Consider the following 25602-nt stretch of genomic DNA (forward strand, 5'->3'; position numbering starts at 1 on the left):
AAAAATTGTTCTATTCCAATGCTGTAGTTTCTCTGTTAAAAATTTGTAAAACAACCATTAGACGCTTAGGCCTGAAATCAGGGAGAAATAAGAAAGGCAGCAGAAACTTGGGGGAATATTAGAATCTTAAAACCACGTGATCAGAAGTAACTAGACAGATCGAGTTGTTTCGGGTACGTTTTCTTTCTCTCCCCTCCTTTGAAGGCGTTCGATTTGCCACGTGACCGAGTTATCCGAGACGCGCCCGCTCGTTTGAGCTCCAACGCGTGCTGTTTTGCATTGCCAAGAAACTTGCGCTTCCTTTCCTTATTCTCTTTGCTGAAATCCATGAATTTTTCCTTTACATCTAACACTTTTGTGACGTCTTATTTTTTTTGGAATTGTTAAAATGTTTTAAAAGTTCTTTAGTTCCGCATTAGGCCTACAACCTACAAATCAGCGTTTTATATTTTGATGAAATTGGCGCCTTAACAGCGAAGAATTTACACTTCGGTAGCAAAGTTGAACAGAAACCAATTTTTTTTATTTAATTCCCATCCAATCTTCTTCATCGGATAAAACTGTGGGGGTGGGAAAAGGGGGGCAGGATTTCTAGCGTAAAAACCTGTTTTGTCATTGCAAATGATTTCCAGGCAATTTTCAAGGTCCTGACCATTATTATTATTATTATTATTATACAAGTTACTTATTTTTCACGGCGGTAAAAAATGTTAATAAAATTAACGCAAGAATCTCCGCTCATTTCTTTTCTGCTTTTATTCAATGTTTGGTAAAATATTTTTTAATCAATTTTTTTTTTTTCTTCTTGATTCACAACAATAACCATTTTATTTTATTTTAATAATTTCGTCGTTAATTAGAAAATCGTGGCTCTTTTGTTTTTTAGGAAATTTCAGATTTTGGTTGAGAAGTCTGAGGGCTACAAACATTTGTAATTATTTTTTTAAGTAATTAATTTCAAATAGCTGTTATGGTCTTATTTCGGAGCTGTTATTTCCGAGTTGTTAACGATTTGAGATGGTGTTTATTCTTAACTGTATAATTTTGTAAGGTATGTTCCATAAGTATGACCAGAAGTGAGATGAGACCAGAAGTACTGAGCTAACCAAATTCTTCACTCGGCGAAAGTGAATATTCTTGATAACACAAGAACGGTTGGCCCTCTAGTAGCGGTTTCTGAATTTTCCCTCCAAAACGTGAGACGCTCGCGGTGGTAGACGGCCGAACTAGATTCAAGGAGCCGCTTTCGGCCGCTTTAGGTTGAGGGGAAGGGGGTAGGAAATGTTTTTGGAACTGGAACAATCTTTTTCTCAGTAGTGGGAAGCGGCATAAAATCCTCAAATTTGTTCACTAGTGCCAGGATCTACTATCAATGCTAGAGCCCTTCACTTCTAGTCTCATCTCACTTCTGGTATGACACTACCTATACTTCGAAATGCTAGATACTTAATGAGAGCTAGTTCGAGAACCACGCGAGAATTAACTACACGCGATTTTGCAGTCCATCTTCCTATTTAGTATCTACTAAGCGTTGGCGAGAATCTATGACGTTTCACCTAGGTCACTCCATGACAAGCTCTCAGTTAACAGTGACAAAGTTATCGAACACTCTTATGAACGTATGTCAACTACTGTAGTAGCCCTCAAACAACTCTACAAATTTCTGAACTAAATCATCAAAAATACGTCAAACATATTAAACAAAGTTTTAAAAAAATTCAGATCTCGATAGCTAATTAGTTCTCTTTTCACCATTTTTGACGTAAATAAGCCAGTTTTCTATCATTAATTAAAATTCATTCGAATCTTTCTACATAAAACACGAAATCTTTTGATGTGACACTATCTCTTTAAAATGAAGCTCTATAAATTCATTACGCGCAAAAACAATTTTTCTTATTATTTTTTTATTTTTTAATTAAATTAAAATCATCGGAAAAATGAACTGGGATAAAAATGAAACATTTTCTTTTATGTACGATGATAAACATTTTATTTACAAATAATTTTAGGGGGATTTTAATTAACGGTTCTTTTAATTTTTAAATTCCCCTTAAAAGCTAGCTTGTGGTAGCGATACTAAAGCTATATCAAGCTGCGAGTAAAATACTTTTTGGAAATTCCTAAATTACGCCGCGTTGATGGCCGCGTTGAACCAAAAAATTTAAATTACAATGCTATTATTATTTACACATTTTTACGCCGGGTAATTTGTGAGAATCAGTTTTTGGCCTTTTTTTAAATTAATATGGCGTTGTATTTTTGATTCTAAGGTCTAGATTACTAACCTTAGTATCTTCACATTTTTCTTTCAGTGTCCAACGTGAAATTTTTAACAGTTTGTGAACAGAATCAACAGTCACGTGAGGGGGATGTGTCTCTATTATAATAATGTGAACTCGAACCCATGGCCGAACTAGTTGGTGGTGAAGTGCTCCTGACTCGTTGAGAAGGCGCGGATGGTCCCGAAGAACCATTAGGCGTTCCCACGTCACTTCCGGGTGAAGAGGATGGACCCGGAAAGCCTGTGGACCCAGGTATCACACCGGCCTGTTGTTGCAACGCGAATGATGCCGAGACAGTGGGATATACACGGTAAGCCAAGGGTTTTTGTAATGCTGCAGCGGCCTGTCAAGGGTCAAAGGTTGTGGTTAGGTTTGGGTGATTGGTTTGCCTATTTCTGACTGGGAATGGTGCATGTAGTATTATAGGTTATGAGTACTTGGCCATAGAGCATAATCAAAGGGGAGTAGAAACGTTATGGAACCAGTTTTCATAAAAAACGCATGATAATCGCCTATACTAATCCGGAAGCTCCAAGCTCTGATTACACTTCCTTCTTAACTCAAGTTTCAAATGCATTGGCTATTCATTTAATCTTAATTAAAGAGCATGTATTGGCCATAGAATGTTAGAGCTTAATTGCACTAATGTCGAAGTCAGTTTGCTTGGATGCCATAGCCATAAATCAATTTGTTTTTCTAACATGGCAATGTTTTTGTCTAACGGGTTATTCAATTGCATGTATGCAACTGAATGAGAAGTTTAATATCACATACCTGACGATAGTAGAGATCAAAACCAGGGTGCAATGGATTGCCCTGAGGGTGTGGTGCTGCGGGATGTGAAGGTGCTGAAGGTGGTGCCACGATATTGGCGTAATGACTCAGCCAATAAGGTGACGTCTGTAACATGCGTTGAACTGCCGCGAAGTTTCCTGCCTCCGCTAGTAGTTCTAATCCCACCGCCGTTTGACGTTTCCATTTTGTTCTGTAAAAGAAAAGTTACATTTGGTTATTTTTTTGATTAAAACTAACTCTAGCAGTTCATAGATTTATGTTTTAGGCTTAGCAATTGAAGGAATGGTGTTTCGATTACGCACCTTCTATTTTGGTACCACGTTTTGACTTGGGTATCGGTGAGGTTTAGTTTGGCAGCTAGCTCCATGCGGTCCTGAACACTTAGGTACTTCTGTCGTTCGAAGCTCTTTTCAAGCGTCTGTAGTTGATGGTCCGTGAAAGCTGTCCGGGCCTTGCGTTGCTTTTTTAGCTTTAAGTTGCTGTTTCCCGAACCTGATCCTGATCCGTGATGATGTCCATGTTCTCTTCCCGGATGATTCTCTGAGGAACTGCCCACCGCGCCCGTGCTACCCGCGTCGTCAGAGTGACAAGATTCATCTGTAAGCAGAAAATTGTGATGTCCTCGATTAGTTCCTTGAAGACTTAGGTACTTCTGTCGTTCCTCAGTAAAACTACGTTGTGTTATTCATTATTAAATGCTAAATCAACATTGGCTACGATATTTCCTTTGATCAAGTAATCGATCAGAAAGTTCTTGCATCGTTTGCCTGTGATCGGTATTCCCACGTGACAGTGTTGTATTTTATGTACCTTTTGAGATATACCACAAAAAGGTGCTTGAATTTCCCCAACTGTCCATTTGCTATACCCCAAATTACAGATTATTTGGAAAGTTGGGGTTAACCAACCATATTGAAACTTGGTTCACCCTTCAGTCACCCTAATTTACTAGAGATCACTTTGCACATCCGCTGAAACGGAAAATAGTAAACATACCCGGGCCCTTCTTGAAAACAGAAAATACCCCGAAAAACATCAATGACACTAAAAAAACTCGAAAGTTGTAAAAACGTCCCTAGAAGGTAATCTCCCTCAATCCATATAATCTACTTCACGTTAAAAAATATCTGTGGTCTATCTCTCCATTGAAGTTTCCCGACCTGATAATAATGGGCCCAAGTCTCAATGCGACTGGAAAGAAAGGTAGTTTTTTTGTGAAATTGCTTTGAAGACCATGAAGGAGACAGTGCTATGATTGGGCATCTAGAAAATGTTTTCATGGGAAATTTAGTCATTTAAGTAACAACTCGGTTTGTCGAGATGAGAATGTACTACGATAAACGCTGGTTCAAACTTATATTGTAATTCACAGTGCTCTGTTTTGACGCAAAGTAAACTTTTAGCAGAGAACATTAAACAATATGGTCATACCTACGTCCTACAGTGTAACTTGACATTTATGCCCCGATTCAGTCTGAAGTTTTTGTACAACTGTCATAAGTCTACATCAGTCTATCCTGACGAAATTATGAGACAAAGATCATCTCTAAGCCTGTTCCACTATCATTCTCAAACTGGGTTTCAAACGCAAGATGTTTGAATCCCAAACATCCAGGAGAATCTAATCTCAAGCGGAACAGCTAGTTATTTCCGCAAAGATTTAGTTGTATTACACTTAATTGTGCTAGACTTTTGGTTATAAACTTATGGCAACGCTATCATTTGCATTTGGACAGTATTATCTTTAGAGTAAATTTAGGTTGTTGGCAATTTTCTTCAAATTCAGTCAAAGTTTACTGTACGACTAAACCACGTTTGTACCAATCCTATAGTCGACATTAGAAACACATTAAATCTCTCTTTCGTAATGGTGTAGACTCGAGTTGAGTTAGAATAACGTCGACGCCGACTCTATTTTTTTAACGTCGGTACACCGATTTTCCCCTTTTTGGCTTATAACTGTAATTTTACCAAGAGGTCCTACACGGTACACCTTGGTGGGTTCTGAGCCGAAATGGTTCAAGGTAGAACTCGCGTCTATAAACTCCGGACCGCTATATTTTTGGGGTACCTGATTATATCGTATCGCTGCGTAGGGTTTCATTTTCCGAAAACCGTTTAGCCACCGACTTCCGCTTATATTCACTTCACCCCATCTCACCCCATGGCCATGTTGAACCGTTTAGATATCGCAATCCGTGATGGGGAGAGAATTTAACCCATAGCCTATCTGTCTGGAACACGAACGGGACCTTTCTCTCTGCGGCTGCTTGGGTTAGGCCTAAACTACCATTTTGCTTGGCCGCGTGATTGTCTGAGGATATTATCTCGGTCGTGGGATCTCGTATACGTGACCCCTTTTGAACCTTGCGAAGTAGTGATGTGGGGTGTATGGATATTAGTAATAACGAGAAGGGAGGAATATTTTGTATCGTTTTCGAATGATTTGGTATCGTGTTGCAAATGGTATCATACAAGCTTGTGAATTGGCATTGTCCGATCATTGGGGATTGAAGTTTGTGAAACATGGTGGATTTTAAAGGACAAAAAGATTTGTTTGAATTTGGCGGCTAAATACGTATTTGTCAAAAAAATGCGCTAAAACATTAGTTTTTGATCAAACGCTTGTACGCATTTTGCAACTACTAACATGCATTTGGTGTCTGCTCATTACACCTACTGTTCAATCGTCCGTAACATCGACATATTCAAACAACAATCCAGATCGCGTAATTTGCAATAGAACGAATTAAGTTTCATGTTGCTACAAGAACTTATTAATGAGTTTATTTAGGTTTGGTTAGAATTGATTAAAGATATTTTACACTTGTCTCTGTCAACTGAGAAAATAATTTAAAATATTTCGGAAGTAACAGAAGTGTATAATACTTCTCTTCGAGAGAAATGTACCACAAGCTGCGAAATTGTAACATGATTCTTCCGAACATCATTTTACATTTTGAGCAAGGTTACTAAACCGAATCACATACGCGATAAATAGTTCCCTCATCATTACTCTATTTAGCGCTTAACTATTTGCCAAGGCGCATGCGCTTGTGAATTTTTGTCCCATGTCAAGAAGAGGATTGTGGGTCAATTGATTTCGGAGGATATATCAAACAGTTATAAAATTTTCCCCACGCTACTATGCCCATCCGAAGTTTGATGAGCAGGAGAGCAAACAAAAAGATTTAGCCTGGGAAGAGACATGTTACATAACTAAAGTATTAAGAGGATACAGTGTCATCTTTCTATTATCCCCTTCTGGTTATTACTATGAACCACGATGGTTATACTCCCTTTAAATTAAACAATTACATCAAATTAAATCTATTTGAATTAAAATTATAATCAGAATTTATTACATCAAATTAAGTCATGCGAAATTATTTTCCCATCAAAGTGAAATACACCGCGAAGTTTAAATAAAAAATATCTGTAAATCTGCCAGATAAAATTGCGATTAAGTCAATATAAACCGCGGACCCCATAAAGTAGTGTTATCGTCAATAATATAGCTACCATGTTACGTTCTATAGAAAATTAGACAAAATTGGACGGTCGTAACTCTTTCTCGGTGATCGTTAAAAAGAAAAAGCCAAATTCAAGGCGGGAAAAAAAGATGCGCGAAAGAATACAGCTTTTTTACGTTTTTAAAATTTGGATGTTATAAGATTAAGGATGGACTAGTAAGGCCTCATGGCGCCTTGGGAAAATAAATTGGTCTACCTTATATAAAAGGCGCGTAAATGACGCGATGGCCGCTAGGCTGCCGCAACTCGCGCGCGTTTAAGGCTTCGGTCTGACCTTTCACCCGATATTTTTCGTTGGCGGAAAGTTTAGAGAAAATGACAACGGGGCTAGCGCGTAAATGACAGGCAGGGAGGATGAAAATAAAGGGGTGGTACCCAAGATGACTCTGTGGTTAAAATCTGCCACACGCAGTTCAAATGGCCGGGAAAACTTTTTTACCTACAGTTTTAGTTTCGTCTTTGTAGTAAAGTGGAATATAATTTAATTTTTTATCGTGATGTGCATGTTTGATAAAGTACAAATCCTTTATTCGAGGTTAGTATATGTTTTTCTGTAGATGAGTTTTTATCCTACTTTCGAGGTAAATGGTTCCAATTTTGCAATAGGTTTCCTGAGACCCGGATAATGATTTAAAAAATCCCAAAACCCCTAGAGGTGTGCAGGCCCCTTATTTACTAGGACCTTAATGAATTAAAAACAAGTAAAAGCGCAATTCTGAAAGCCCCAAAGATAATAACATGGTAAAGGAAATAAGTCAAAATGGAAACCATTAAGAGTTACCAGAAGAGGATAATAAAAGAAGGATGACACTCTGTATGCTCTTAATACTTTTAGTTATGTAACATGATTCTTCCGAGGCTCATTTACCTTTTTGTTTGCTCTCCCGCTCATCAAACTTCAAATGGGCATCGCACCGTGCTAGGGTGAATTCTATAACTGTTTACTACTAAACCCACAAACCTTGATTGTCTTGTCGTTGGACAAAAACGCACAAGCACATGCGCCTTGGCAAATAGTTAAGCAAGCGCTAATAGAATAATGATGATAATAAATCTATTAAAAGTTTTCGAAAATATGATAGAAAACGTGAACAACGTAGAAAAGAACTTCTTCCCAAATTACATTTCTACACTCGAGGTAAAGTTCATTCTCATTGTTTACTCCATCTTGTTTTTACCTGCGCTATAAAAAACTAATATCGGCTTGAAAACTTTTAAAAGTAGTAAGACGAAATAATAAAAAAAAAAGTCGCGCAAGGTTTTTGATTACAGAGTCGAGTCTTAAGACGTTTTAGCGGAGAAGTCTCGGTTTAAAAGTGGTTCTTAACGCGAGGCGCCGTTAAGACGGCTAGTCCCTGAAACGGGCCCGTGACACATGCTAATTAGGGAGGGATATCGGCCAAAACTTAGACGTTTATAGTCGCGCGGCAAACCTATAACAGCACTGCCTAAACCTATATTGTCGAAAACAGAAGCCTATTAACTCGAAGTGTTTTCTGTACCATCATCCTTAACTATGAAAGCTCTTGAAAATCGTGTGTTGTGAGATGAGCAGCTATCAATTGAATTCTTAAATCTAAAATAGGGTTCTAATTCCATAAACCCAAGGGTTTTATTGGGTTTTAACCACTTAATAAAACCCATCACTAAAATCTTCTATTTTGATGAATACTAAAATAACTTAATTTTAAATAGAGTTTAAATGCTAAAATAATTTAATTTTAAATATAGTTTAAATGCTAAAATAATTTAATTTTAAATATAGTTTAAATGCTAAAATAATTTAATTTTAAATATAGTTTAAATGCTAAAATAATTTAATTTTAAATATAGTTTAAATGCTAAAATAATTTAATTTTAAATATAGTTTAAATGCTAAAATAATTTAATTTTAAATATAGTTTAAATGCTAAAATAATTTAATTTTAAATATAGTTTAAATGCTAAAATAATTTAATTTTAAATATAGTTTAAATGCCAAAATAATTTAATTTTAAATATAGTTTAAATGCTAAAATAATTTAATTTTAAATATAGTTTAAGATATTTATTGTTTCAACTTCAAATTATTGTTTAATAATATTATTTTATTTTATAAAACATTTTTGGTTTTTTTTTCAAGCAGTGACCTTTGAATAATAATTACTACAATTCACGCGATAAAACCCATAAAAACCCGGTCCCGGCATGTTCTAGTTTTAATCATTTGTTTTTAATAAAACACGGTTTTTTTAACCCTGGTTTAAATGATAAAACCTTTTATAAAGCGACCATCAAATTAAACTGCACAGAAATTAACATTTTTCTTGAATAGAATTTAAACATTCTTCGTACGAAAAACATAAAAGCTTTGACTAATGTTAACTTTGGTTTAATTTGCTTCTAAAATAGAAGTAGAAAGTTTTGAAATCGTTGTGTATGAGCTGATATAATTTCCTATACTTTACTACAACTATCTGGATAGTAAGTTCCCATGCAGAATGATATAGAAATTTAACAAAATATCTCCCAGTATCTTACTATACTTTCGATCGTTTAAAAGTATCTACCTTTTTTATATAAAATATTTTAATAGCCTAATGGCAGATCCTCAACTTTCTTATTGTTACGATCTAAGGGAATATATAAAAGAGTGCCATGACGCCGCACGAACGAATGCTTTTTCGTGTTTGATGTAGATGTTATCCCGAAATTATGATTATGGGGTATAAAATATGTCTGGATGTTATATAGGGTTTTATACTTCTTTTTTTTACTTGTGTGTAGTAATAGAGTATTTTTAAGGAGATTACCGAGATTTAAAATCTGGGAGCTTCAGGGGTAATTTTGAGTTTTGCCGGCAGTATTTAATTGTCAATCCTTTCACTATGAAGAAGGAGAGATATAAACATGAGCCGTCTTCATGGCCTGCTGTTGCTTATTGCAGTATTTTAGATATAAATTCAGTTTTTAGCTGAATTAATTTAAGTATGCTCAAAAATGAAACGTTTAAATATAAAATGATTATTTCAAATTGGCTTGGATGACTCATACCATTATTACACAAGGAGGCCATGCAGGCTGCTTGGGGACAAAAGGGTCAGACTGCTTTGTCAATCTGCAAGTATAACCTCGTCTCCTTGTGTAAATGGAATGAATCCTCCTTGTTAGAAAACTAATGAGTATTTCAAATTGGCTTGGAGGACTCATACCATTTACATAAGGAGGTCATGCAGGCTTCTTGGGGACAAAAAGGGCAGACTACTTTATCAAAAGTATAGCGTCGCCACCTTGTGTAAATGGTATGAGCCCTTTGATAATTACGTTTATAATAATGAGTAATTTAAATGGAAATTATGTATTCATTTACAATTCATAGAAGCTACGATCAGTTCTAGATTTCTCACAGAAATTTATTGCAATTCAATTCAGTTCTACGCGAAAATCCTTATTGTTAATGAAGTTGTTTACATATACGAATGTTTGATCTATTTACCAATTATTTCTGCTATATTTTAAAGTTAATGTCACTCTCCGTCATAGCTAAAAATGCTAGTGATAAGTGAAAATTTCTCTTTAAACCGAAGTTGATTTAAATTGCTCTTGACATATATGCACGAATTGCGTAGGCAGTAACGCCTCCCAATTAATTATTTTGCAAGAAATTAAGTATACGTTCTTAAATTAAATCTTTGAAACGTTAAAAGGTCATCTTGACCTAAATAATTATTTTTAACTGTTACTTCATACGCGTGGAATTAGTGATATTAATTAGACTAATTTTTATCAGAATAGCAAATGAAAGAAACACTGATATCATCAGAGGGAAACGTACTGCAGGAACTAAAGGGTTATAAAAGTATCCACTATGTTAGATTTGTTCGACGTAACAGCCCAAAAACTTTAAAATAAAATAGTTTAAAGGCCGACTTCCATCGAAAATAGTTCTAGCGAACTGAAAACCGAGCATCGAGACTAACAATGGAGCGACCGTGCCGATTTTCGAATCCCCGCTGGGGTAAAAGATGGAAGGGTTCTAGCTAACTGAGAGCCGCGAAATGTGGTTCTAGCGAACTGAAGATATGCAATAGAGAATTTCCTTCAGGGGAAAGCAAAAATTCGAGAGGAAATAAATTTAAAAGGATTTCTATTGTTCATCTTCAGTTCGCTAGAACCACATTTCACGGCGTTCAGTTAGCGAGAACCCTTCCAACTTTTGACCCAGCGGGGCTTCGAAAATCGGCACGGCCGCTTCATTGTTAGTCTCAATGCTCGGTTTTCAGTTCTCTAGAACCCTTTTCGCTGGAAGTCGGTCTTTAAATTGTAAAAGTAAAAAATTCAATAAGGGATGTTCTAGAAAACTTTGAAATGATGCCACGGAAACGTATGCTGTATGTTGACAGTACGAAGAAAAGTTATCATATGCCTTAAGCAGGAATAATAATTTTTGACTTAATAGCGCAAAAATTGAGAAATTAACCGACGGATTTCTATTGTTCATCTTCAGTTCGCTAGAACCACATTTCACGGCGTTCAGTTAGCGAGAACCCTTCCAACTTTTGACCCAGCGGGGCTTCGAAAATCGGCACGGCCGCTTCATTGTTAGTCTCAATGCTCGGTTTTCAGTTCTCTAGAACCCTTTTCGCTGGAAGTCGGTCTTTAAATTGTAAAAGTAAAAAATTCAATAAGGGATGTTCTAGAAAACTTTGAAATGATGCCACGGAAACGTATGCTGTATGTTGACAGTACGAAGAAAAGTTATCATATGCCTTAAGCAGGAATAATAATTTTTGACTTAATAGCGCAAAAATTGAGAAATTAACCGACGGAAACTAACTATAATTACAGTATATCTTTTATGATAATGCAGGTCGTGGTCTACCGGCATCCGAAATTTAATACAAAACCGTTCAGCCGTTAAAGCGAAATTCATTAACAAACATCGAAACTCACAAACTTTCACGTTTATATATATATCATTAGTATAAAATTTTTAATTAAATAAAATTCCAAACTCGTAAAAATTTTCAAATACCCTCGACAATTAATAAAAATTATGAGATGTACCCGTGTAGTTCAATTAGGCTTACTACCCATGCGTTATACAACCTTCGTCTTAAAGCTGTAGGTAATAACCTCATCAATTAAACATTAAGTGCCGTAAAACATTAACATAATGACTAGATGTACGCCCCAAAAATCTGAAACTAAAGTACTTAACACGCATGCGGTGTTTATGTCTATAGCGCCCTTAGGCTCAGCGGTGTTAAAACTATCGGAATAAATCGAAAATGGTGGATAAATATTGTCCCTTAAATGTATAAACTTCTAGCTCGAGATCATCCAACCATATCGCCGTTAACTTAAAACCCATAGGGCCGGCAGACATCAGAAAAACGGTTTTAGCAGACTTGAGAATATGGACCATTTGAAAACGTAATCGCAGTTCAGATAGATACTTTTCAAGTCCACCTGCAAGCTATAGTTTAGACCAATAAAGCTAGAGTAACTCCTCGATTATTCGATATCCAAAGAAAGGATACTTGGTTTGAGGTTGAAAATTCTAGTTTTTGTTCCTCTACTTAATGGAATACATGCAGATATTAGCAGAAGGGGATAATAGAAGAAGGATGACACTGTATGCTCTTAATACTTCAGAAATGTAACATGATTCTTCCCAGGCTCATGCACCTTTTTGTTTGCTCTCCTGCTCATCAAACTTCAGATGGGTAACTATCGCACCGTGCTAGGGTGAATTCTATAACTGTTTGGTACTAAACCCTCAGCAATCAACCCACAAACCTTGATTGTTTTGACGAGGGATAAAAATCTACAAGCGCATGCGCCTTGGCAAATAGTTAAGCGCTAAAAGAGACAGTAATGATGAGGGAACTATTTATCACGTATGTGATAAAGGTGAATAATTTATGTTTTATCATCATATCTTTAACCTGAAAAAATCTAATATCTGGGACTTCAGTCATTTAATTTTGTTCACTTATCATTTACTTTTTCTAGTCTTTGTCCATTAAAACAATTGTTGGAAGGCCCTAACATTAAAACAATTTAAAAAACATTCCATTACAATCTGATCATTCATGTTGCATAGTACTTTAAATGTAGAAAAAAATATATATATATATATATATATGATGAAAGTAAGAGGTTATCCGTGAGATAACCTTAACCTTCGCTACACTTTAACGACGGTTATTACTGTGCTAAATCAAGCGATGGTATCATAGTTGCCGGTTAGCAGGGGTTTTTAAAGGTGTTGTCCCGTTTACTTGGGAAGTTATCGGGAAGGGAAGGTAAGACGGGGAGTTTTCTTGACTGCATGGCTAGGCTCGTGGGAATTATAGGTAGCGAAATTTCTCCACCGCTAGCCACCTGTTGTATAGTCGAAGCCTAGTCCGTTCTTATACATCGTATAGGGGTCGTGGGTCGAATCCGTTTTCCTGAAAACACTTTTGATTCACTGAATGAAGAAGTTATATCGGTCCAAGATGCATGCATGCACGGTGGCTATACTAATTTGCCATTTTTATAAATCTCCGAATCGTGTGGCCTTTAATGGGTGGTATATTTAAAGGGATTGTGAAATCGGGTTGTAACTTGTAGATCTGAGGTGTAAGGGAGCTTGAAGTTGGTGATTTCAGTATAGGATCATATTTTTTGTGGATTTTGAACAGATTGGAGTTGAAAAAACTACGGTTGTTTTGAAACGTTAGGCTTAATGATCGAGAAATATTCTTGGGTGTTGGATTAGGATTTATGATCGAGAAATATTCTTGGGTGTTGGATTAGGATTTATGATCGAGAAATATTCTTGGGTGTTGGATTAGGATTTATGATCGAGAAATATTCTTAGGTGTTGGATTAGGATTAATGATTGAGGAATATTCTAAGGATTTTGAAAGATAAGTCTTAATGATTGAGGAATATTCTAAGGATTTTGAAAGATTAGTCTTAATGATCGAGGAATATTCTAAGGATTTTGAAAGATTAGGTCTGCTTAATGATCGAGGAATATTCTAAGGATTTTGAAAGATTAGGTCTGCTTAATGATCGAGGAATATTTTAAGGATTTTGAAAGATTAGGCCTGCTTAATGATCGAGAAATATTCTTGGAATTTTCAAAGATTAGGCCAGTTTAATGATTGAGAATTATTCTTGGGATTTTGAATGATTAAGCCGGCCTAATGATCGAGAATTAATCTTGGAAAGTGATATCTTCAAGAAATCTTTGTGCTATTTTGAAGGATCGAGAATTATTTGTGCGATTTAACTGATTTTGAAGGATTAGGCTTAAGGATCGAAAATTATTTGTGCAATTTTGATGGATAAGGCTTAAAGATCGAGAATTATTTGTGCGATTTTGATGGATAAGGCTTAAAGATCGAGAATTATTTGTGCGATTTTGATGGATAAGGCTTAAAGATCGAGAATTATTTGTGCGATTTTGATGGATAAGGCTTAAAGATCGAGAATTATTTGTGCGATTTTGATGGATAAGGCTTAAGGATCGAGAATTATTTGTGCGATTTTGATGGATAAGGCTTAAGGATCGATAATTATTTGTGCAATTTTGAAGGATTAGGTTAATGGATCGATAATTATTTGTGCTATAAGGATTAGGTTAATGGATCGATAATTATTTGTGCTATAAGGATTAGTCTTAAAGACTATGAAATATATATTTGTTGACATTTCAACATCCCTTTAAAAGCGTTTTTTCTAGGCTATGAGAAAAAGTTGCTTTGAATTAATTGGTCATTTAAGTAAAACTTTTACGATGGGGAGGGACGTTCCTCTTAAAAAGATTTGTTAAGTTTTTTCCTTGTGTAGTTTTCAGTATAATTTAGAAACGGAAATGACTATATAATGATGCAAATTAGGTTTTTTTTTCATATAATTTATGATGGTTTTAAAGTTTAGTGTACGGCTGAACATATGCTACTATTTTGATAAGTAATCTTTTGTTTTTAATTTGAAAATTTTTAAACTCGCTAAAAGGCTTTTTTCCAATTACTATATAAACAATAGCAAGGTATAAAGTCTAAATTTTAATGCCTCGCCAGGTGCGATGTTATAAAAATGAGTAAATGAATAACATTTATAATTATATGCAACATAAGGCTTATGTATAACCGTCATACAGCATCAAACACTCCTAAGCCATGAATATGAATATTGTGGATTTTAAGGTGCGTATTCTAGGATTAATTTGCAATGCGCTTATGGGAGTTAGGCTTAATGCTAAAACAAGCTTCAAAAATATAATTTCATGGAAAAAAAGCATTTAAATTTTACTAGTATTTCTTAAATTTTTAATGAACTAAACCAAAGTTTATTTGGATGAAATAAGTTTTCAATGGAAATCCAAATTTTGCGGATCACAGAAAAAGTTCTATCTGTAAATTATCTAATTTATCCGCAACGTTTTAATGATATTTAATTTTTTATTGATAAAATATCTTTTGGATAATTTTGATAAGGTTTGATTGTGTTTACCAAATATTAATTTAAAAATTATCCTAATTTTACATAACTTAACCGTTATATAACCGCTATGAAAAATTATGTCAAGCATTTTGGCGTCCATCAAAAACCTTAATTTGGAAGTGGAATTTTTAATTAGTGAACGAAATAATTAGTATTGTAAAAAAGTAAACGACTGAACGGTAATTTATTTATTTTACCAGCAACTTGAATCGGTATAATTTACTTATGACCTTTTCTAAAAACTGTGGTGTATACTTTCACGTTTTTATAGCGAGATGAAAAATAATATATCAAGTTTTGGTATCAAACTACATACGTTTTTATGTTGAATTAAATATACCAATGCTAATTAGTTTAATTTAGATTATTTTTGTTTGCAAGACAACTTTATCTTTTTCCAAACTTAACCTTTTTGTGTCTTTTATAACCAGTATTTCGGTATTAAAAGTAAAGAAACTGATGAACATAATATGCAACACGACATCCATATCGCTTCAACCAACTGTCAACACCCGGTATAAGCGACAGAATTGAATAATTAGGCCATTTTAAGTTTATATAGTTATACTGAAGTCATTTACCAAACTATACCTTAAAGACATTAGAGTGTTTAAGAAACTTCCGAAGAAATGTAATTCAGGCAGTGTTCCAAAAACGTTGGAATACCGAAGTACAATTGGATATATGGGGGATTTTGAGTCTACACAAGTTATAATTGAAGTGTTTTAGGGATGACCCATTAATTAAATTAGCATTATCTCTCAGTTTCTTAATTAAACTTAAGTATATCACAGACATTCGTCATTTTATTTCTCGTTAAGTTTAAATTTCATTTCTACTTGTAAGTATTAAACCTAAATCAGAAACAAAAAATTTGTAACGTAAAGTATCTTTTGCAGAATACGTTTTCGAAGACTTCTTAAATTCTCTAATAAGTTAAGTACCCAACTAATTGTAAATGTAATTATAAAGGAGAGAGTTTACAAGTTAATTTAAAAACTTTAGACTCGAAAGGGCGGTGTTTGTTTCGCTGTTCTAATGGAAAAACAAGAGAATTAGGTTCGGTTAAATAGATCTAATGGTAGATATTTCAATCCTGCAAATGTAAGGTAGACACGCGAACCATATATGCGATGCGAGGTCAAAACGAATGTCGCCGATAAAAAGGATCCATAAGTTGCCTTTAATTATAAATGTGCTATATAGTGTACTATGACGAAGTTTATCTGCTGGTTTTTCAAATACTCGCATAAAATACCCTTTTTAACTTCACTTAAATTCTCCGCCAAACAGAAAACGCGACTACACTGGTTGTAAACGACCATTTTGTATATGCACGCGTAAATAGTGAAATTTAGACGATTTTATATGGAAACTTTTATTCGATATTTCAAAGTGATGATGAAACTATAGCAAAAACTAGACGTATATAATACTTCTGTTCGAAAGAAGTGAACGAGCGCAAAGCGGGCGGGTAATTGTAACATGATTCTTCCCAACATAATTTTACATTTAGAGCAAGGTTATTTACTAAACCTAATCACATACGCGATCTAAATAGTTCACTCATCATTACTCTTTAGCGTTTAATTATTTGCCAAGGCGCTTGCGCTTGTGGATTTTTGTCCCACGTCAAGACAATCAAGGTTTGTGGGTTGATTGCTGAGGATTTAGTGGCAAGCAGTTGTAGAATTCACCCCTGCATGGTGCGATGCCCATCTGAAGTTAGATGAGTGCAGAGAGAGCAAATAAAAAGGGTGAGCCTGGGAAGAATCATGTTACATGACTGTTTAAAGTGTTAAGAGGGTACAGAGTCATCCTTCTGCATAAACCCATGCATGATCCTGAATTCCGTGATCTTATTTCCCCCACTATTCACCAGGTTCTTTTACATAATTTCCCATGTTTTTGTCTGAGTTCTGTTCGTACGGACTGGTATATATGAGCGTTTTACTATTATAAGAGAAATTTAATAATTTATACAGAGAAAGTGTGCAAATAGTCATTTGACAAATCTTAACCATGGGGCTGATCACAAGGTGATCTAAGTGTCTTTGATCCTTACATAGTGATCCTGCACAGTAACCTCGGATCACAATCGGATGAAATACGTTTCATAATTCATATCCAGATAAACTGAATACTTTTTGGTAAAGTTATGTTTAGTAGTAATAAGTTTGGATATGTTTGACCGGCTCAATAAATCAGTTATGACTAAACAATTTATCACAAAGGTGCTTGCCAAAGATGGTAGAAAACTAAACATGGTTCAAGGAATAGATAACTGTTGCTTATATGAGTAAGTAGAATTTGTGCTTCGTTTTTAGTCTAAAAGTAAAACATGGAATTGTAGAAAACGCGAATTTATAAGTAAATGTTTTCAAGCAATTTAGGTATGATAAATTGATCAGCATGCAGCAAATCAATTGATTGGATTCAATCTTAAAGAATTTTAAGAAATGCTTCTTAAGTAAAATCGAAGCACAATCTTCGCTTTCCACAAGCGTGTCTTTAAAATTGAACTAGAAAAGTTTAATTATCCATATACTGCAGTCGAGTGATTAGCCCTCGATCACAAATGATCGCTTTTCAAACGAAGACGTTTTATATTCAATACCCCTTTAACCCGAATCCACGTTATAAGTTTCAACTTGTCCTCCCTTTAACGTTGCAATTACATTCATTTCGTACTTAAAACAATGGAGACAAGTAACTTTGCATGTCAGCGGCCTTCTCATTGGCGATATACGCGCGTGATCCACTTTCATTTTTTAGCACGGACAATTCTATTGGTCAAGCTATAATATCAAATGAAGGCTCTAGGTATATATTCTCCAAACCAAATTGGCGCAAAACAAAATAAAAATGTTCGTCAAGAAAACACCTGGATGTTTTCGCACGGTTGACCAATAGGGGGCTTAATTGCTTCTAGGCCTGTTTTGATCTATCTAAATGCTTTTTCGCTATACTTTTAAGCCTGTCGCCCACCATTTATTAAAGACTTGAGGGTTTTGATAGGAAGTTTAAATACCGGGTGTTGATCTTCAACTTCTACCAGTCTCCGGGGCGATAGACGAACAGTCTTCTGTTTTATTATGATTTTGAGTCAAAAATTTGCCGTCTGGGCCAATTGATTGAAGTGTTTTGGGGATAACCTTTTAATTGGCATTGTCATTCAGTTTCTTACTTCAATTTAAGGGGTCGTAGGTAAAACACTGGTGACCTAGACTGCATAATGTCATTTTTAACACCACGTATAGCAGGGAGCCCACTCAGCCCAGTCAAAATTTTAAAATTATTTATAGGAAAAATAAGGATTCTTTTCCGGAATTGTAAGATTTTATAGAAGAAAAAATGTTTTTTCATATGAAAATATGAGATTAAATATGCTCATATATGATACTATTTTGGCTTAATCTATCTAGAAAAATCAAAGAAAAATTATAATAATAAATTGGATTTTAGTTTGAAAAGAGGAACTTAATTAAAAAATAATACATAAAAGATCCTGAGCGACCTCAATTTTGGTGTCTAGTCAAATGTGAACTCGACAAAAGAGGTAAATTTTGATAAATTTAATATTAAACTTCACTAAAACTTCGACTAAGTGAAAAATATAGGATATTATACGACCTTTCATGAAATGATAGGATAATATACCTATAGGATAGATTCAGAAATAGAGGATAATATAGGACTTTTCACGAAATTATAGGATAATATAGGACCTTTCACGAAATTATAGGATAATAGGATATGCTCAACAATATAGGATATTATTGGACCTTTCATGAAATTATAGGGTAATATAGGATAGATTCATAAATATAGGATTTTATAGGAATTATCCCTGGTATAGAAGAGAAAAATCTGACTAACTGGGCCTTGAATTCAATGTTAAATAAAATTGAAAGATCTTCATTAACTCATATTATTCTAACTAACTAAATTTAATTCCTTATCAAAATAAGTTTTACCTTCTAGGCCCTTGAAAAAAATACCTTTTGGTAAACATCACACCTTATTCTTAGAAAAACATTGGCGTATTTCCAAAAGCCAACGATGCATGGGAAGAAATTTAAAAAATTATTCTCAGCATTCGGCCATACCAAGCAAATATTCTTCTGTATTGTTGTTAAAACTCTATTCTTTACAAAATAGTGCCAAGTATAAATATTACCAAGGAATACCGAGTTTAAAAGCTAATTATTCCCAATGGTTTTTCCTTTAACGCAAACACTTTCTGTCCTTCTGTATTTTTGACCATTATACGGGGAGACTAAACTGTCAAAAATAAGTCATTTCTCAAGATTAGAACCATCTAGTATTGTTAACCCGAGTTTATTACTTTCTACATTGAATATTGTTCAAAGTTAAATTGAGTATTGAATTTAAAAGTTGAAATATGATCTCATACATTTACCAAATTAACTAAATGTATACCAACTTAAGAAATGTTAGTGTTTAAGAAATTGAGCGAAATACTGAATTAAAACGTGCTACACCACTTAAACATAGAAGTGACACTGGGAATTATTGCGGTGCCGCATGCACGATTAGATTTGAGAGGAACCTATTGACTTGACAAATTAAAGAGCGTCATAAGCTTACTAAATCTCGAAGAGCCGCATCCTCACGCGTTGGATGATTAAAGAGAAATTCCTGGTGCCGCTTCTATTTTTTTCTGGTAGAAAACCGTTGGCCAGTTCTAATTTCACAAAGTTATGGAAATTGAAAAGTACATGTCAAATTTCTCCCGACATACTTAAAAATATTTTACAATAATACAATTGACGTTGGTTTATTTCTACTGAACTAGTTTTTTGAGAAAATAATCATAAATAAAATTATTTTAAATTTTACCGTAAGTTTATAAGAAATGTTCCATAAGTTTGTCACTGGTTACAAACTGGAGCTTGTCATGCATGAAGTGACGTTGGTCATAAATTTCCGTAATGAGACGCCTGGTGAGGCGCTGTCAAAGGCTTAATACAGACTAAATAGAAAGATGGACTGCAAAATTAGCCGAGTGTAGACAATTCTCGCTTGTCGTTCTATAAACTAGCTCGAGCTGTAAGTCTCTAGCATTACGAAGTATAGGTAGTGTCATACTTATGGAACATATCTTACAAACTTATGGTATAACACGTATGAAATGAATACATTCATGCTGTTACCTCTAAATTCTGAACATGATGGGATGATATTAGTGTCTCTAGTGTATCATAAAGCTTCCTCATGCTTCGTTGGTTTAACACTAGTGGCAGTTGTACACCTGAAACTACGATAGATTCTACTCTGGATTCGAATTGGATGCCAATATCTTTCCCATCCTTTAATTGATGGTCAAATTTCCCCCTTCACGCCCCTTCGCTTTTTGCGGTTGACCCTAAATGGGCGTTGGGGTCAAATCCGCGGACCCTCTGCGTGAAATCGCGGCGGCTACAAAGAAGGGCGACCGACACGCCGTGGACCCCCAACTAGGTTATAGGCGATTTACCAATTTGAACATCGAGGGAATGGATTGGATATCGTTAGTTGATGAGGTGTCTGGGGACCCATATTACGCTCATTTATAACTGACCTTCAACCTACCCATAAAGTCAGCTAGTCCCTTTGCGATCTTGAAAGGTATTGAGATTCGTATGTAAGATGCCATGTTTTCAATGGGAAAGTTGGTGGTTTCTAAAGACGGTTAAAGTTAAGGTCCCACGATGAAATCATTTTTGTGGTAAATTGAGGTGTACAGAACTTTGGGATTCTTTTCTGTTGCTTTTATGGGCAACGTTTTTGTTAACATTTTTAGGATGTTCTCTCGTTGTTATTTTGCTGAGATAAAATGGAGTTTTGATGTTTTTATGACGCTTTACTCATTGGTAGATAAAGGTACGGTATTTTACAGGGATTTACTTTTCTCTTTGTGAGGATATCCATAACTTGAAGTAAAACCAGCTCTTTCAGATGAACCCAATTTTTTGACTCAACACAATTAGGTACCAAATCTTTTTTAAAACGACTCGTGGTTTTATTTTCAGGACTGAACAAGTTTGCTCTATCAGAGTTCATGCATGATTCACCTGTAGTTGGGTCAAAAGATTGAGTCATCTGAAATGGTCTTGGCTTTCCAAATTATACTTAATTCTATCTTGCATACCATATTTAGCTTCAAAATATTAACTCCCGATGTGTTAATATAGGGATGTGAGATAACCGTAATTTTTAAAACTGATAATTACCCAGTAAATTACTGACTGAAGTTTTGGGAAAATTTACTATTATTTGATGGTAAATTTAAAGAAATTTAACAACAATATTTCCTAAGGTTCCAAAACCGAATATTATGCTAAAATCTAAGACAAAAAATCATTGGTAATTATCCAATATTATACCGGATGAATTACCGTGGTATAGTTATGTTTAAATCTGTAATTTTCTTTGGTATTTTGTAAAATATAGGTAATTATTATGGACTTATCTTTAGGCTAGTAACTTTCAGAGTATACTAGAAAATACATTGATTTCGGGTGACATGAAATAATTTAAGTTATTTAACTATCAAAATTAAAGCTAGGTTTTTTAAAGCTATTAATCAAGTAATACTTTTAATACAGCCAATGGTAGATGGCCCCTCATATTCTCCTTACACTCTGTTGAGATAAGAAGAGATCCTAATTCGCGCTCTTTTTGAATTTTTAAATAAATGTTTTTGGAAGAATGACTCTATTTTGAAATACTTTTAACTTTGATTTTATTTTATTTCTGTATTTTATTTCATGTTTTCAAATATGAAGCAAAGAGTGGTAGAATATCTTACTTTAGATTATGGACCTAGGGTGCTATTTTAAAATTGTAACAATTGTTAGAATCAGGGCAGTATAGGTCATGGGTTATTGATTCTGTGAACCGGAACAATTTTGGAATTTTAAAAGTTGTGGGAAACTTTCTAGTAGAGCGCTTGATTCATTGAAAATTAGAGAATATTAATAGTGGTATATGATTGAGGGTTATTTTGTGGTCTGTTTTTAGATAAGTTCAATATACTCTATTATATAATATCAGAATGACCCCAAAGGTCAAGTTGAAATGACTTCATCCAACCATCATCATAATTATCCCAAACTTTTTTAATTCAATCTCTTCAAAAATTTGACGTCTAACGTATCAGATTTTCTGATAGCTTACTTAACTTTTCCTGTAACCCAGGTTTTCGGATTTTATGTCCCGAAAACGTATAATATTGGGGCACCGGAAGTAGGTTTGACCCAGCTTCTAATAAAACCAAATAATTACCTGTGAAATTGTTCTACATTTTTCTAAGAACTTTCGACTAAACTACTCATTTTCTTAATTAACCTATACGTTACAAAAAGTTATAGTATTTTTTAAATAATTAACTTTTATTATTAAATCATCATTAACAAAAATTATTCTTTATAGTCGTCGTTTGGTTCACTCGATCATTAGGTCTTAGATGTTTTAATTGTACATTATTTTCAGACTATAGCAGGATTGATACGATTTACACCAGGAAGCCAGGCTATACTTGACGGACAAGGTGCATTACTAAGTAGCCTGTCCTCCTGGTGTACATGGTATCAATTCTCCTAATCTGAAGAAAAATGTTAAAATATTTTCATGGTAAACCCTCTTTCATTTTCATTAGTAAGTAGTGGGTAACCGGTGCATTTAACATTAAGTTAAAATATATATCGCCATGTCAAATTGACAGTCGCGTGCTAAGTATTATTTAAAAACTCATGTGGATGGACTCACCGAGATTATCTTCAGACATTCCATTTCCATCCTCATCGCCGGATTCATCTTGCTCTTCCCCGCCATGCATCCGCATCAGATGCTGCGCCGCAGTCATCGCGGATGCCGGATGCGCGCCTCCCAATCCGAAGAGGCCGGAGAAAGATTCCGCGGCTCCCGGGTGATGCAAGAAAGCCGAACCTCCGGATCCGGGTGGCGACAGTCCAAAGTTCAAAGGTCCACCATGGCCACCCGGACCCCTTTCCATCATCATGCCCGGTACGTGATGACCTCCGAAGATTGACCCGTTATGTACCAAGGGCATGATCCTCCTGAGAGGCGGTGAAGTTGACCTTAACGGTGGCGAACTATCGTCCCGGTGATGAGAGTTCCGCGAGTTTCTCGGGGGTGAAGGGTCATCACCGTTTGTAGTGGCACCCAATATGTCCCGTATCAAGAAGGATGAGGCGGGAGGCCCGGCGGGTGGCGCCGGTACGGGGGTAGGTGGCGAACCCGGTGAGATCCGGGAACTGACGTCGTTTGAACGGGGACCTCCCGAAGAAGTCGGCGCCATACTCGTACTTTTACCCGTCGCGGTACGCGCTCGGCAGTCTACGGTCATCTCGGGAACTCGTGCCAGCGATTCGGATTGTATCGAGCCGACCGCCGAGCTGCCGGGGTTGACTCTCGCGGGATATTCTACGGCTCTTTTTCCCACTGGGACCAATTTCCTTTGCAGGAGTAATAGGTACGGTAGTAACGATGTTGCTGTACAATTTTGGGTTTTCTGTTTGGTCGCCGCTTCACTGGGTACGTTTTGACTCTTTTCGTAATGTTGTCATTGTTCGCGCGGTTTGCTCTGTGATCCTGATATCTCTTTTAACCCTGGAAATAGAGAGGAAGATAATTCTGGTTAGATGGTTAATGGTTATGGGTTATGGGTATTTTTTTGTGTGTGATTGATGGGGTCAAGATCACGATTGATTGGTAAAGGAGGGGTTTGTATATTGTTAAAGGATAGGGACGGGTGATGGTGGTTTTTTTTTATTCCTAATTTATGATATAGTTTATTGAGTCAAAATTATGATGGCGGTATTTTTGCGATTTCGTATAGCTGTACAGTAATCAATTAAGGTTTTTATTATGGGTGGTCTAATATGAAAGTTTGTAATTTTCAACTATTTATATGGATTACCCTTTCTGTCCACTGTAACTTAACGTGTCATTCGTATTTATATGAACGTATGAAGTTACAAGCAAGAAAGTAGTAAGTAAAATATGTGACCTCAATTAATGAGTGAAATTTTAAAACACTTAACAGCTCAAACATTGAATTAGATTCAAATCTTTTAGTTTTCAGTTATAGTTATATAATTTTCTCGTGATTTTTCATGCAAAATTTATCTGACTAACATTTATGTGTAAAACATTCATCAGAGAAAGGAGTAATTCAATCAATTTATCCTGAATAACCTCAGAAAAATTATGGCATATGGAAAGATGTTTTAACTTAAAAATGTTTTAACTTCAACGGAAAAATCATTGTTTCGTCGCAGTTAATATTAAACTTTTGTCAATTATTATTACATAAGTTTCAATCAAAGTATATTATTATATATTTCTTTGAAATTAACGATCCCCATGCAATTATTTTCCAAAGAGTTTAAGGAAATGACGGAAAACTTGTGCACGTCTGAAAACTTCACAAAGATATTTTAAATATGTGGGGAAATCAAACGTACTTTCAAGTTAATATTTAAATTATTCCCATGACATCTAAGATTTCGCGCCTTTTTCCGGTCAACTCATTGAACTCATTTCCCACTATCCAGACTAATTACTATAATTACCATCTTAAGAAATAATCAAAATCGTCAAAAGCGTAAATTAAAAACATCAGTCAATTCAAATAAACCATCCCCGCAAAATATTGTGTAAATAAAAAAATAAATCAAAGCTTACCTTGATGTTAATGGATACACGAAAATATTATGAATGTCAAATATTATACGATCATCCTCGCTTAAACAATTACCTCCCGTAATTGTTTCAATTGAAAATTTGTCTGTCGCGTGTTAGGAGTCGCGGTTAATACCACAGCACACAAACAGCCTCGTTGATGTCACTCGCCTACTAGTAACGTTTTGTCAAGTCTCCGTTCATCTGTGTAATCAAAGAGACACGGGCGCGAGCGAGCGAGTAGCGATATAGCCTTCTCTTCTGGCTGAACCAACTGAACCTGCCGAATTTAACACCGTTTGCCTCCGAATTGACGAGACTGGTGAGGGGAAATAGGGGCGATATACCTATCCTTTCCTCCAACGCTTAACAATCTGTCTATAAAGTCGAGTCCGGCTACTTGCCTCTCATTATTCCCGTTCCCCCATCATTGAAGTTGACTCTCTGGATGGAAAGGCAAAGGGCCAGCAGCTAGCCCACGCGGTTTCAGTCAACGCACACCGCACATACACGGCTCAGTCAGTCTGGTAGATAACCATTGTAGGAGGGACTGTGGGTTTGTCCCGCTCGGTTGACTCCTACCAGAACCAACCAATCCAAGAGCCTTCGAGTCCTCCAGTTTGTCGGGTTGTTGGTACGCGGGAAGCGATGATGAAGGCAGCGCCACCGACTGAGTAGATTGCGAACTAGGATTGGATAATATTGAAGTTTTTCCATAGCATTTTTCTATGAGATCTTGATGACTTACTTTTTCTAGAGTCCCCGATCGAGATCGTTTAGGTTTTTGGCTTTTT

General features: G+C 35.5%; 1 protein-coding gene across 1 annotated transcript; it reads right to left on the bottom strand.

The window, feature by feature from the left end:
- Window positions 1-501: 501 nt before the first annotated feature.
- On the bottom strand, window positions 502-25395 carry LOC149690185 (uncharacterized). Its single transcript, XM_089869701.1, has 5 exons — window positions 24812-25395; window positions 22871-23734; window positions 3383-3677; window positions 3060-3270; window positions 502-2628 (listed from the first exon to the last, which is right to left on the bottom strand). Exons 2-5 carry the CDS (start codon window positions 23469-23471, stop codon window positions 2353-2355), a joined length of 1383 nt encoding a protein of 460 aa, XP_089725827.1. The 5' UTR covers window positions 23472-23734; window positions 24812-25395; the 3' UTR covers window positions 502-2352.
- Window positions 25396-25602: the final 207 nt, after the last annotated feature.

This window comes from Phalangium opilio, unplaced genomic scaffold (genome assembly GCF_054372755.1).
Source record: "Phalangium opilio isolate 3A_F unplaced genomic scaffold, DU_Popi_V2 ptg000031l_1, whole genome shotgun sequence".
Lineage (NCBI taxonomy): Eukaryota > Metazoa > Arthropoda > Arachnida > Opiliones > Phalangiidae > Phalangium > Phalangium opilio.

Bases quoted from the DNA above. Each gene is read 5' to 3' on its own strand.
- LOC149690185 (XM_089869701.1), bottom strand. From the start codon at position 23,471: ATGACCGTAGACTGCCGAGCGCGTACCGCGACGGGTAAAAGTACGAGT. The intron at 3,678-22,870 runs GTGAGTCCATCC...TTCTGCTTACAG, and splicing joins AATGTCTGAAGATAATCTCG to ATGAATCTTGTCACTCTGAC. The intron at 2,629-3,059 runs GTATGTGATATT...GACCCTTGACAG, and splicing joins TTGATCTCTACTATCGTCAG to GCCGCTGCAGCATTACAAAA.